We start from the raw sequence: 14,228 nt of genomic DNA on the forward strand, positions 1-14,228 counted from the left end.
TCCTTACACAGACCTTAAAAGTTTGATAGTATTACAATTGGAAATTTTCTTACCAGCAGTTAAGTAAATTAAGGCTCAAGGGTCATCACAGAGCTTGGAAGATAAAGGATCAGGTATGGGAACACTCCTTTCAAGTGTTTTTTTTTTTTTTTTTTTTGATGGCAGGATGAGAGCAGGAACAGGAAAGTTTTTAACTCTTATGCTGATTTTCCCAAGGAAAAAAGTGAATATCCCCTATAGTATATGAAAAGGTCTATAATCTAGTGAGCTAGGAAACAAATTATAATAACTTGAAAAGTGAAACACATGACAGTGGAGTTGTACACATCTTAATTTAATTCAAGGATAGATGCATGACTTCAACAACAAAATCCTTTCCTTTGAGTCTTAACGTTCCGGCTTCACATTTTCTAAGGACACATTTATCGATTCATTAAAATAATCATAGTTTTGGTCTCTGGCCTCTACCAGTTTCAAAAAACATGAAGTCCTAGATAAGAAGAAAAGTAATAAAGTTAATTTTCAGCAACAAAAGTGAAGCTACTTTTAAAATTAAGAAAACTGAGGAAACCCAGGAATGGGAGGCAGTAGAGTTTTGAGTTTGATGCCATAGTGGTCTGCTTGGTGAGAACTTTTTTCAAGCAAAGTAAAGACAAACAAGACAATCAGACAAGCAGTAATAATCAAAGTATAAACCAAACCAAAGGGAAAAGAAAAATAACCAAGGGAAATGGGGTATTATACTACAAATTAAATACTTTATATTCATAATAATGAATCCTTTTAATAAACAACAAAATGGATAACCCTGGAAGATGGTATATAACATGAAATGAGCCAGAGAAGAAAATAAAATATAGCATACTCTTCACCTGTGAAGTGTAAAAATGTTGAACTCTTCATTCTAAACAAAGGGAGTAGAATTGTAGCCTGAGGATGGAAGCTGAGTTGGGGGAATAAGGGTTGTACCAAAGACTCTAAATGCTCATTAATGAAGAATAAATTTTAGTGATTCACACAAGGCACTGGGATTGGAGGTGTATCACTTCACTGTATATTTGAAAATTGCTAAAGAGTAGATTTTAAATATTCACATTGCAAAATAAAGACAATCTTTAAGGTGATTGATATTTCAGTTAGTTTGATTATCTCACGACATATACTTTTACTAGAATATCATTTAACCCCATAATTATCAACAGACACAATATTTGTCTGTTGAAGTAAATGGAAATGCTACAATATTGAAGCTTTAATTAGGAATTAGTTATTGCACATATCTCAAATTTGCAAGAATAGTGTGCTAAATTTGTGATTCCTAGCCTGGTTTTATAATTACTAACATGACTATGTTTGGCAAATCTATTATTTAATTTCTTAGATTTTTATGACTTTATTCTGATTGAAGAGCAAAATTTTTTTTTAAAATAAAATCTCTCCTGTGTTGAAACTGAAACTGTGTGAATACCTGAAATTATAGCACTTAGGAGACTTAGGCAAGAGGATTGCCATAACAGATGCCAGTTTAGACTAAACAAGGATACTTGGTCTCAAAAGAAAATTAAAAGCAAATATGAAATGCCTCATGTCTTAGGGTTTCTATTACTGTGATAAAACACCATGATCTAAAACTACATGGTTTATTTTACCTTAGAGCTCACATAGTCCTTCACTGAGGAAAGTCAGGTCAGGAACCCAAATACACTAGGGACCTGTAGGCAGGAGCTGATGCAGAGGCCATGAAAGGATGCTGCTTACTGGCTTGCTTGTCATGGTTTAGTTTGCCCTCTTATGGAACCCAGAACCAACACTTCAGAGGTAGCACTGTCCCAGTGATCTGGGCCTTCCCACATTTAATCATCAATCAAGAAAATGGATGACCAGAGGCAAATCTGATGAGGGCATTTACTCAGTTGAGGTTCCCTCTTCCAAATGACTCCAATCTGTGTCACCCTGATATAAAATTAGCCAACATCCCATGATATGTTCCTTTAGATATATATGGACTTCATTAAGTTTATTCACAGCCACAATACCATTGCTGCATTAAAAAATCAATAGTTTATTTTAGCATCATGTAGCAAGTGTTCATATTTCCCTGAATGCCACACAAAGCTTTCACTAATTTGATAAAATAATCTGTCTCTGTAACCTTTAACTTTGATCACATGGGAGAATTTCCTGTATATTCAACAAACTTCTGATTTTGAGCTTGGAACTTAGTATGGGCACTGAAAAAAAAAAAATCTCAGGACCACTGCTTTATCCTAAATATTTCCTGTAACATGTGAGCTAGATCTAGAGATTTGTTTGAAAGTATATTATTGATGATTACATTTTATTTTGTTTGGTATTTAATCAAATAATATGTCAAGATAAAACTCTTTGATTCAGCAACTTCTATCCCATATAATTATTAATTCTTTGAAGTCTCAAGTTAACTTTCTGTTTTGTAAAGTCAGAACCTCTCAATAGATGGGCTTTGAATCTTTGATTTGAAACTGTGTGGATTCTTTAAATAGAAGATATGTCCCTGAATCCAAATTTTAAGGAAGACCTGAGATCATCTGAGAGCTGGGGATATACATAACCTCTTCTATAAAACCTGGGAAGTAAGAATGTATTACTTACATTGTTTAGTTTTCTTTTTCCTATTTCTTTAGAATCGCATACATATATACAATGAAATATAAACATACCCACTTCCCATTTCCTTAACTAAGAAAGATATCTTTAAGTGTGCTGTTTTCTGCATTATCTCCATATAGTTCTGGGATTCCATCTGAAATAGTAATCACATGATGGTGTTGGAGGTCCTTCTGTCTACGTGCTGCTTTTATTGGTTAATGAATAAAGAAACTGTCTTGGCCTGTGATAGGGCAAAAGAACAGAACTAGGCAGGGAAAACTAAACTGAATGCTGGGGAAAGGAGGCAGAGTCAGGGAGAAGCCAAGGAGCTGCCACCAGAGACAGAAATGCTGAGGCTTTGCTGGTAGGCCACGACCTCTTGGTGATGCACAGATTAATGGAAATGGGTTAAATTAAGATGCAAAAGTTAGCCAATAAGAAACTAGAGCTATGGGGCAAGCAGTGATTTAAATACTATAGTTTCTGTGTGGCTCTCCCCCTCCAACATAAGGAGTTGACTTACTATGAGGAAACACGCTCCAAGCATCACAGCCTTCATTTTCACATCAAGGTCTAGTGGGAACTGGATCCCAAAACTGTCCACATCTGTCAGTAACTCCTTCAGAAAACCAGACCAATGCTTGGAAATCCTACCAATCACAATTTTTTCGTCAAGAGACATGATCTGTATTGAAAACAAAAATCAGTGAACCAAAGGAGAAGTTTAAAAAGTTCTAGAAAACTAATAATAAACTACTTTCAGGGATGAATATCAGAAATGTGCCATTTAAATCATGCTCTCATGTAACTAAACATTGGAAGGGGTGTTGCATAAAATGGGAATTTTTGGCATTATATATGAAAAATTCACAAGGTTTCCCCAGTATTTTCACTTATTTCCTAAAAGTAAATTGTATGTCAGCTTCTGTTAATATTTCTGAAAATAGAAAATAATAACTTTGCACATATCTAGATGCTTGCTCATATAGATCTATTTTTACTCCTACCAGTATATAAAGTCTTTGTAGGATGTATTAAATACCCTCACACATGTTCAGAGCCTCATACACACATGCTTTGTAAGATCTCTTGTAGTATTCACCTGTATTTTCTTATAACTGCCCATGTTTGTGATTGACCATGCCTTGGTCATTGTAGGCAAGCCTTCATGTATACATAATTGGATTCTAAGGGAGGAATGAAAACTCCACAGTTACCAAGTGCGGCAGACGGTGTGACAAGAGTGAACACAGAGACCAGCATTCACTGGCACGGAGAGAGGGTTCTAAACATGGAGACTGGAAATCAGGAAGTGGCATTCCTCATCCACTTGAGAGTATTTATGGCTGTTCTGTGGAAATGTAGGCCTCATTTGTTTTCAGGTTTTCTGACTTTCAAAGAGAATCAGAGAGTCAAATTCCCTCAGCTTTAAAAAGTCCTCCAGGAAGTAAATGTAAAAACATGTTTTCCAATAGACTGACTAAACAGGCAGATCCCAGAGAAGCATGACTGGACAGTAACCACTATACCTGCACTAAGCTTTTTCTTCTAAAAAAAAAATATTCACTCATTTTTTACTTTATGTACGTTGGTGTTTTGCTTGCATGGAGGTCTATGTAGCATGTGCATCTGGTGCCTGAAGGGTAATGTACCCTTAAAACCCCTTTTCTTTGACCTTGCTTCTTGTCGGGTATTGATCATAGCAATTTGAGAAGTAGCCAATACAGGAATTGTGGATATTTTTCAGATGACTGCACCTTGTTCTTTAACAGCATCAGCAAGGACCTTTCATTGGACCAGAAAATATTTTTCTGATCACATTATTTCTCTTTTGAAATATTTGTACAAAAATCTCCATTTAATACAATCATAGCTCATTGCAAAATATGTTCTACTTATAAGGAAATGAAGTCCAATTAACATGATCACATCTGTTACCTCAAAATCAATATTTCCTCCAAAGCTACACGTGATACATGGGCCAGCAATTTTTAGAACAGCCTGGTTTTTCTCGTTTTGAACTGTAAATGTTGGAAGACATGGGTGCCAGGTCTGAACAACATAACCTATTGTCACACCAGGAGGAGCTTGGACTTCTATCTAAAAGGAAAAAGAACATTGATAAATATGTTTATGATCACATTGTCTATTTGTGCCTTCATTTACTAAGAATGGCCCACAGTGTTCCAATCTACAACACTCATTAATTAGATCACTGCTATTTCTTTTCTTAATTCATGGAAGAAGTAACTGCCCCAAAGAAAGATGAATTAAGTTGCATCAGATTCCTCAGAAAATACATAGAAGGAACAAATTGAATGTTTGACAGTTTGAATGTTTCATTTATTAAAATGAAAATTATATATATATATATAACTATATATAAACTATATATATAAATGAAAACATTTATAAAAAAATGCCAAAATCATTAACAAACTCTTCTTTCTTTCTTTCTTTCTTTCTTCCTTTCTTTCTTTCTTTCTTTCTTTCTTTCTTTCTTTCTTTCTTTCTTTCTTTCTTTCTTTATTTTCGAGACAGTGTTTCTCCGTAGCTTTTTTGGTTCCTATCCTGGAACTAGCTTTTCTAGATCAGGCTGGCCTCGAACTCACAGAGATCCACCTGTCTCTGCCTCCCGAGTGCTGAGATTAAAGGCGTGCGCCACCACTGCCCGGCTCAAATTCTTTTTCTTAAACTTGTTTATTAACAGTGGCTTATCTATATGGACAGAGCTCTGATCATTGGTGAATTTTCAACTGTGATTCTTGATGTTGTATAAGGAAAGAACGCTGAGCACTAGACTCATGGCCCTGCTATTTGTTTACTAAGAGGATATCACAATCCATGATCAAGCTTCATGACCATGTTCTACTGATTATATAGTACTTTCCCCAGATCCTTTCTCCTCACATACTGCTATGCATGTAAGATTATACCTTGTCTAAATAGCATGGACAACACATTCTTTATACACAAACTTATTCTCTCAGAGTACAGTAAGTACAGTGTTAAACCTCAAATAACTTTTTCCTGTGTTCTTTGAGCCACTATATTATTGGCAGAATCACTGGGATATGCAGGCAGAACTGGCCATGGGCTAGTGAAATCCAGGCAAGAGCTACCTTCCCTGAAAAGTCTGTATGCCCTGGTATCTGCTCTAAAAGGTGCCTTTGCAATGATTAGATCACCAAGTAATATGAACCAGACAGCAGGACTTTAGCTGAGGACGTCTCCGTCTGGAGAATGTTTACTACTGATGACATAACTTGCTGTGTTTATTAAAAGAGAAGAAATGAAAAATACAGGAGATGATATTTTTTCTGTTTGTCCCTCAGTGGAGTATTCAAATCATCAGACAAATCACAAGATGAATACATCTATCCTTATCCCAGCTCTTCTGTCAATGCACTCTATTTCTGGAAAACTGTTCCAGGACATCCTCAGACATGGAGCTCCATTAGTTTGATCCATACCAGTCATGATCATTTCTGAGAAGAGATGTGACCAAAATGTCCTCCCTTGAACATCAGAAAGTGCTGTTTGAGATATCACTCTGCCACTAAGGGGAGATTAGCCAAGGGCACAGGCTTAGTTATTCAGCTTCCTTCCTACCGTTGAAGAAAGACCAAATATTGCTCATGGGTCACTTTTAAAAATATTAAAAACATGACAAAAAATCTCGCTAAATTATGTTGCAAACTGTGTTGGTAAGTGTTCACAGACCTTCTGGAGGCAGCAGGGGCAGAAACAAGAGCTACATCTTAGTGGTCGATTCAAAAGTATGACTTCGTGACCTGAGTTATCAAGAATCCTCATGGAGAAACTCCTGGAGTCCCCACAGCAATTGCGTGTGAAGAAATTAGACTCCTCCACTGCGTAGTAAACCTTCTGCCCAAGTTGGTTCTGAATTTTGTATTTGTTAGCTGTTTCAAAACCTAAAATGGCTAAAAGAGATAAAGCATGTAAGTATAATCAATGGTGCATTAAAATCCTCAACCTATCCTAAGATCATATAATATCTAGATATTCTGGGTCTAGATGATATTCTAGATAGCACAAAAAGAGAAAAAGGAAGGAAAGGCAGAAGAAAAGGAAGAGAGGCCAGCAAACTAAGAAGAAATCAAATAGCTCTGAGAGACATGGAAAACAAAGCAGTCATTTTTGATACCCCTATGGTTTAATTCATGAAGGAGACTGCTGCACAGGGCAGGCCCAGTGGTGATAGGTGTGTGGATAAACGTCCACTTCTTAAGCATAGTGTTCATGTATTATGGATAAACTAAAGAACGGCTGATGTTTTTAAAATCACATGAGTCAATAAAGCAAATCAGTTGGTTTGAGACTTTTTTATAAACCATATTTTTTTGCATTATCATTAAGCAATGGGGAGACATACTCTTCATGCACACAGGTAAAATGAGAGCAATTGAAAGTGGAAAGGTGAAGAGCATCATTGCACTGAGCCAGGGTCCCCTTGAGGAGGGTAGGGAAATACTGGACAAGGGGTGAGTGTGAGAAAGGTGCATGGCAACTCAGCTCAGATTTCAACTGTCCTATCACGGTGCCATGTTGTGGGACCACAAAGCCAAAGGCGTCCCAAATGAACTCTGCCTTACTGGTGTTCCTTTCAATGCTGAAAACAGACAGGTGCCAAATGCAGATTCTCAAGTATCATCTAACCAAAGTCTAGCTATGGGGGTCTTCTCTTATTTAGAGAAAGAAAGAGTAGTTAATAATCAAATTTGCCCGTAGAAAAATGTCCTTTAGAAGCCCTAGCACTATGGACTCATTTTAGAGGCTTCAATGAGACTTGAAGATGCCTTGATTTCAGTCTCTTAAAAACTTCCATGGTAACAATACCTGCCACAAATATTTTTGTGAAGATTTAAAAAACTGAAAATTACTTTATTTTTACTGAGAGAACATCTATTATTCAAATAGCAGTTCAATTGTGTAGCTTGAACTATACTCGCTTTATCCAAATTCTAGTTTTCTGCCAGCTCATTGGAAAATTAAATCCAACAAAATGAGTCTATGCAGGGCTACAATCAGTTTAGTGGTAGCATAATTGCTTACTATGCACAAGACCCTAGATTTGAGTCCTAAGAGTGCAAAAGAAAAGAAATGATGGAACTCTATCCTTAGCGTCTGTTTACTTTTCAATAAGATGAAAGTACAATTGCTGGTTATAAACTCAGATGCTGAAAGTGAACAGAGAATTTGTTATCTTTTTATATTGTTTGTAATAGTAAAAATGACTCCATTTGAGAGAATAAGTAACAATTTGAAGATGTGGGTTTTTCTTCTTAATCACAGACTGAAGAGCTAGTGAATGTGGATTAATAATACAGTGGCTGTAATTGCTGAGCAAATAATTTGAACTTACATATCTAAATCTTAGAAATGTAAGGCTACATAGTATGTAAAATCTGACTTTGAGGCTTAAAATTCTCAGAATATATACTGTGGATTTTGAATATTTGCAAATATTCAAAGTACAAAACATTATAAAAAAAGATAGTGTTTGTTTTCAAAGAACAACTTGGTTTAGAAAAACTTAAGCCCAAAATATTATAATATGTAACAATATACATAAAAGGCAATTTAAATGAAATAAGGAAAACTATGTATTTAAAGTCCAGAAGTGCGCCATACAATGCATGGCCCAATTTTCCAATGAAAAGTAACTTTGTAGACAGGTGACCATGAATTTAAAAGGTGTGTTCTAAATGTCAGCTGTTATCATGTAGATACACGACACGGTAGTTCACACATCTCTCTACGATCTCCATCCACTTGGAAATTATCATAATTTTCTAGTAGCTTCTTCAGTTGTTTTTTTTTTTTTTTTGCACCTGGAGACACTGGACCTGTGGAGATATCTGTAGGCACCTGGCCATGCTCTGCACAGCATCTCTAAGACAACAGGGCCCTGGGCTGAACTAGGAAGTGCTGAGGAGCCCTATAACACGTAGATGTCATGGTCCTGCATGGCATTAACAGTGATTTTACAGAACACCGCCACCCTAGTTCCAAAGATCTTTCACTGTGCGACCCGCACCATTGCCCGAGGTACTGTGCAAGCCTCACACTGGTTACAATCTGGTAGAGAGCAGCTGAGAAACCAAGTAGGGTGGTAAAACATGGGGCAATTTTAGATATGAGAGCAAAGGTAAGTTTTGCGTGTTCTTTTTCAAATTAGTATCTGTATCATGAGGGAAGTTGGCCATCGTAATATTTACCAAGAGTTCCCTAATTTATAGAAATGAAAATTTCTAGATACCACTGCTTGTTTGAAGACTATGAGGAAAGACATTGTAAGCAACCAAGTTCTCCTTCCTGCTGTATTTGTGGTCTTCAGTGTGCTTTTGCTTTCATTGTCTTTCTAGAAATACGAAGAAGAGAACAGAATACACACCTTCCACAAACTCAAACTGCTGGTGAATCAGAATGTGATCTATCTGTCACAGTGAAAAGAAAATGGAGAATTTCAGATGCTTTAGCTAACCAACTTTGGATTCATATTTTTAGTATTTATAACCAGCTGCCAACAATTATCAGTATCAAATTCTCACAATTGTTCATTTTTTGATAAAACTATATTTAAAAACTTTTTCCATTAAAACATATCTACTGAATTAATTTATTATTAATGTGTGGAAATTAGGTCAGTTTGGCTTAACCTGACATATCTATAAAAATTAGAAAGTCCTCCCTATATGATTTTTGTGAAATATGAAAACATTTTTTACATGTTTATATACATCTTTTATACATGTTTATATACATGACTTCTATACATCTTCTATACATGTTTATATACATGACTTCTATACATCTTCTATACATGTTTATATACATGACATCTATACATCTTATGATCTGTGGCCTTTTTGTTGTAGTGGTTTTTCAGGTTTTGAGCAAGGTTTCCTTATGTAGCCTATGATGGCACTGCAGTTACTATCTCTCTGACTTGGCTGGATTCAGGGCATGGGTCACCATGACCTGCATGATGTTGACTCTTTAAAAAATGTTTCAAAGTATTTTTTTTTCAAAATATAAACAAGTACATATTTAGAAGACAGTTCCTTTGCTGAACTCCAGATGCTCTCTTGTACAAACACTGAACTGTAGACTCTTACTAAAGCTATCTGACTTACAAAACAAAGCAAGTGTCAACTTAACATTGCTATGTTAAACTACATGCAGTACCCCCAAACCCAGATTTTTTTCTCTTATGGTTGATGTTTGAAACATTGCATGTGTCTAATATTAAAAGTGGTCTGAATAAAAATTGTAATTTTACTAATTACAAAAAATAATAGAACACTCGATACACAGAATATAAATTCATTTTTTTCAGTACCACTTACTGAATCTGACCTCTATGATTTACTAAGCTATTTAACACATCAAGACATTTATACAGTATTGTGATTGCGGAGTACAAAATACAGAATCAAGGCATGAGGTTTCAGAAGGCAGGTCTGCTTTCATAGGCTTATAATGCTGAGCCGCTGAGGTAACGTGAAGGTTTCCACCCATGTAAATGGCTGTAATTATAGTACTTCTGCATCACAATGGCTCTGTAAAGAAAAAAGAGTTAAGCCTTATAGCCTGTGTATAAGCATGACCCTTCTCCACGGCCATGCCAGATCTTGTCAATTATCTTCTTGAAAATGGCCCCGGGTGAGGTAGAATCTCAAAAATGTTTTTAAGCTATATTTTACAGCTAAGGATAATGAACACTTTTAGAGATGTTTACTAACCACATGTATTTCTTCCTTTTGAGAACTTTCTGTTCAATTCTATAATTTCACTTTTTTTGGATGGGTGCTTTGTTTTCTTGACATTTAGGCTTTTTGAGTTCTTACTATACTCCATACACTAATCGTCTGTCAAATGTATAGGTAACAAAGATTCTTTTCTGTTCTCTGGGATGCCTCTGCACTCATTAACATTTTGTTTGTGATAAGATTTAGTTTCATGAGAAACCATTGGTTGATTTCTGATCTTATGTCCTGTGCAACTGGATGGAGTCCTATTTAGAAAACCCTCACCATGACTATGTATAGACGTGAACTCGTTAAAAGTCCTATGCAGAAAGTGCTAGCCATGCCTACATGTAAAAGTGCACTCATTACTTCCTTTCTAGCACTTTCAGAGCATCAGATCTTATAATCCTTGGTCCACACTCTTGGCAGAATTGTAATGAATGCAGACACAATGAAAATCGATCTGGCAGTTTTGCAAAAGACTGAAAATAAAACTTCCATATGTCCCGTGCATGTCACTTCTGGACATATACTCAAAGGACTCTACGTTTTATTGCAGGGATGTCTGCACACATATGCTCATGGCTGTGCTTTTCAAAATAGCTAAGAAATGGAATCACCCAAGATGTGCAATAACTGATGCCTGGAAAAGGAAAATGCAGGACAGGCACACGATGGAATTTTATCCATCTGCAAAGAAATGTGAAACAATAAAATTTGAAAGTGAATTGATGGAACTGGAAAATATCAAAGTGAGTGAGGTACTCTCTAATCTGGAAAATCAAACACCATATGTTCTCTCTCAAATGTGAATAGGTTTGGATCTTTATGGATGTGTTTATATAAATTATACTGTCTGTAGAAACCCCAAAGGGAGGAGAAGAGGGGCAGGGAAGAGCTGTGGGTGATGAAGAGGCCTTACAGAAACTGAAGAAGGTAGCAAATGTGCGATATAAAAACTGAAGAAATACTGAAAGTGGCAAATTTTAAACAAAGGCCAGGGGTTGAGGAGAACAGGAGGTACAGAGAGAGGGGTAACAGAAACTAAAGATGCATGAAGGATTCACATCAAAATTTACTAATTTATAAGCTTCGTAATTTTTTCTTTTTTAATTGATTTTATTGAGCTATATATTTTTCTCTGCTCCCCTCCCTTCCTTTTCTCTTACCTTCTACCCTCTCCCATAGCCCCATGCTATTTACTTAGGAGATCTTGTCTTTTACTTCCCATGCAGATTAGATCCAGTAGCTTCATAATTTTTAACTGTCAAAATGGATATACCATGTTTGGTCAATAATGCTTATCCCAGAAGCCATGGGTAATAATGCTTATCTCAGAAGCCATGGGTTATAAAACTAAAATCTAAGGGCCAAGTGTGGAACATCTTCTCAGGAATTATTGACCAAGAATGTCCCAGAGGCTCCCCAAACTCTACAGGTTATGACCATTGCTTACTGCACACTTTGATTCCAGAACTCAAGGAAATCATACTGAGCTTGCAGCTTCCTTCTTGTTGCTAGATTTAATATAGTTTGTAATCTTCAGACTTTATATTCTCTAACACCATCTTGTCAAGGAAGGTGTTCCTGCTGCTGAAATAGAGGCACAGCTTTTCTGGAGGTAAACTACTGATTTCCTATAGGATCTGAAGTCTAACAAGAGGAAATTCATGTCTTGAACCAGGGACCAGGTTCAAAATCCCATGGTTGGGGAGGTCACAGGCACCAGCAATGAACTTACTATTTATATTTTGCTAAAATAGACATATCATCAAACTTCCTTCAAAGTATTTATATTTATCAACAGACCAGTGCTGCCCTCAGTCTTGAGCATAGATACTTCTCTCTGCCATGAATGGTGAATTAATGCAGAGACCCACCGCTGGCTAAGGTGCTGAGAACAAGTGACTGATGATATGAAACAGCCATGTCCCCATTTCACCGACTCCAAGTCTCAGAGAGCATCACAGAAGATGGGGAAGAGAGGAGGAGCCACACGATGAGAAGAGACCTATGAACTCACGGCAGCTGTTTTTCCCTGGATAGGGTCTACACAATACTGAGCTGGTAAACATTTAGTCAGAGATAATAACATGGCTCATGGTTCTCAACACTCCTCTGAGAACTACTTTTGATCTCAGGCTCTCAGATTGCTGGCAGTGAGGAAGTCATTGTCTTTAGTAATTTAGCCACTAGTACCTTACCCATGCAACTGTTGATAGTACAATTATAAAGCCCAGGGGTAGGTCTGTTAAAACTCAGTGGTTTTCAAACAAACAGTCAAACACACACACACACACACACACACACACACACACACACACACACACACACTAAATAAATAAAAGGACAGGAAAGTTGGATGAGGATTTGGCTTGAAAATAGTTGTCAGTGTAGGAGTGAGACAAAATAAGGTAGGTGGATTAATGTGACCAGAATTTTATTGTAGACATGTATGAAATTTTCAAATATCAGCTAATGAGGAATATACTGTATAGTATATTATAAAAAACTAGAAATGTGCTGAATATTTACTAGCATTTGACTATTATCATAAATCACTTCCAAGGTAATAGAAAATATGGATATTAGCCTTCATCAGGCGATGAAAGGAGACAGAGACAGAGTCCCACATTGGAGCACCGGACTGAAACCCCAAGGTCCAAATCAGGAGCAGAAGGAGAGAGAGCACGAGCAAGAAACTCAGGACCGCGAGGGGTGCACCCACACACTGAGACAATGGGGATGTTCTATCAGGAACTCACCAAAACCAGCTGGACTGGGTCTGAAAAAGCATGGGATAAAACCGGACTCGCTGAACATAGTGGACAATGAGGACTGCGAGAAGTCAAGAACACTGGGTTTTGATCCTACTGCACATACTAGCTGTGTGGGAGCCTAGGCTGTTTGGATGTTCACCTTACTAGACCTGGAAGGAGGTGGGAGGTCCTTGGACTCCCCACAGGGCAGGGAACCCTGACTGCTCTTCGGGCTGATGAGAGAGGGGGGGTTGATTGGGGGAGGGGGATGGAAATGGGAGGCGGTGACAGGGAGGAGGCAGAAATCTTTAATAAATAAATAAATTAAAAAAAAGCCAAAACAAATAAACAAAAAATAGATAAACCACTTCCAAGGTAATAGAAAATACAACTTCCTAAGACATTCACATTTTACTTCAGAAAGAAAATAAATCCATAAAAATCAGTGACTCATTTTAGAATAGATGGTCATGTTTTATGTGTCATGTCATAACCTCTACATGATTTTTCAATCTGAGGTAGATGAATTAGGAGGAATTCAAAACAGTGGATCCTAAGCCAGACTATAGCATTGAGTGACACCCTTTGTAAAAAAAAAATCTGTTTACTGACTCTAATTTTTTTGAACCACAGTGATTGCCTACCCATAAGTAAACTAGAAGCATGGTCTTGTTTATGAAGCTTTATCTTTTTGAACTTACGTGAATTAAATATTCCAATCCAGGTGGCATTTCAGAAGAGATGGCGCTGGAATCCATGGGGTCACAGCAGGTCCACCTAGCTGGTGAGATTCTGGCTGACTTTGGATAATAAAGAAGGCTGGGCCTTCGTCAGCGTAGATGGGTGGTGGGACTGGGCAGACAGCCTGAGGTTCTGAGTAACCCGGATGTCCACTACTTCCCAAAACAGGAGTGATCCAAATAGTTATTACTGTACAGAAAAATGGAATAACAAATCCTTTTGGAAATTACCTTAACTAGCTCTACGATACATTTCAACTCTAGTATCTATGAACTTTAAAGTGTCATTATTATTTTTTATAGCTACTTCAACAAAGTCCATGGGA

The 14,228-nt window shown here is 36.9% G+C and overlaps 1 protein-coding gene across 1 annotated transcript; it reads right to left on the minus strand.

Annotated features, from left to right (window-relative positions):
- Positions 1-442: 442 nt before the first annotated feature.
- Plscr2 (phospholipid scramblase 2) lies at positions 443-13,920 on the minus strand. Its single transcript, XM_075965002.1, has 6 exons — positions 13,864-13,920; positions 9,047-9,089; positions 6,352-6,572; positions 4,567-4,728; positions 3,152-3,313; positions 443-490 (listed from the first exon to the last, which is right to left on the minus strand). Exons 1-6 carry the CDS (start codon positions 13,918-13,920, stop codon positions 443-445), a joined length of 693 nt encoding a protein of 230 aa, XP_075821117.1.
- Positions 13,921-14,228: the final 308 nt, after the last annotated feature.

This window comes from Microtus pennsylvanicus, chromosome 3, assembly GCF_037038515.1.
Source record: "Microtus pennsylvanicus isolate mMicPen1 chromosome 3, mMicPen1.hap1, whole genome shotgun sequence".
In the NCBI taxonomy this organism is placed as follows: Eukaryota; Metazoa; Chordata; class Mammalia; order Rodentia; family Cricetidae; genus Microtus; species Microtus pennsylvanicus.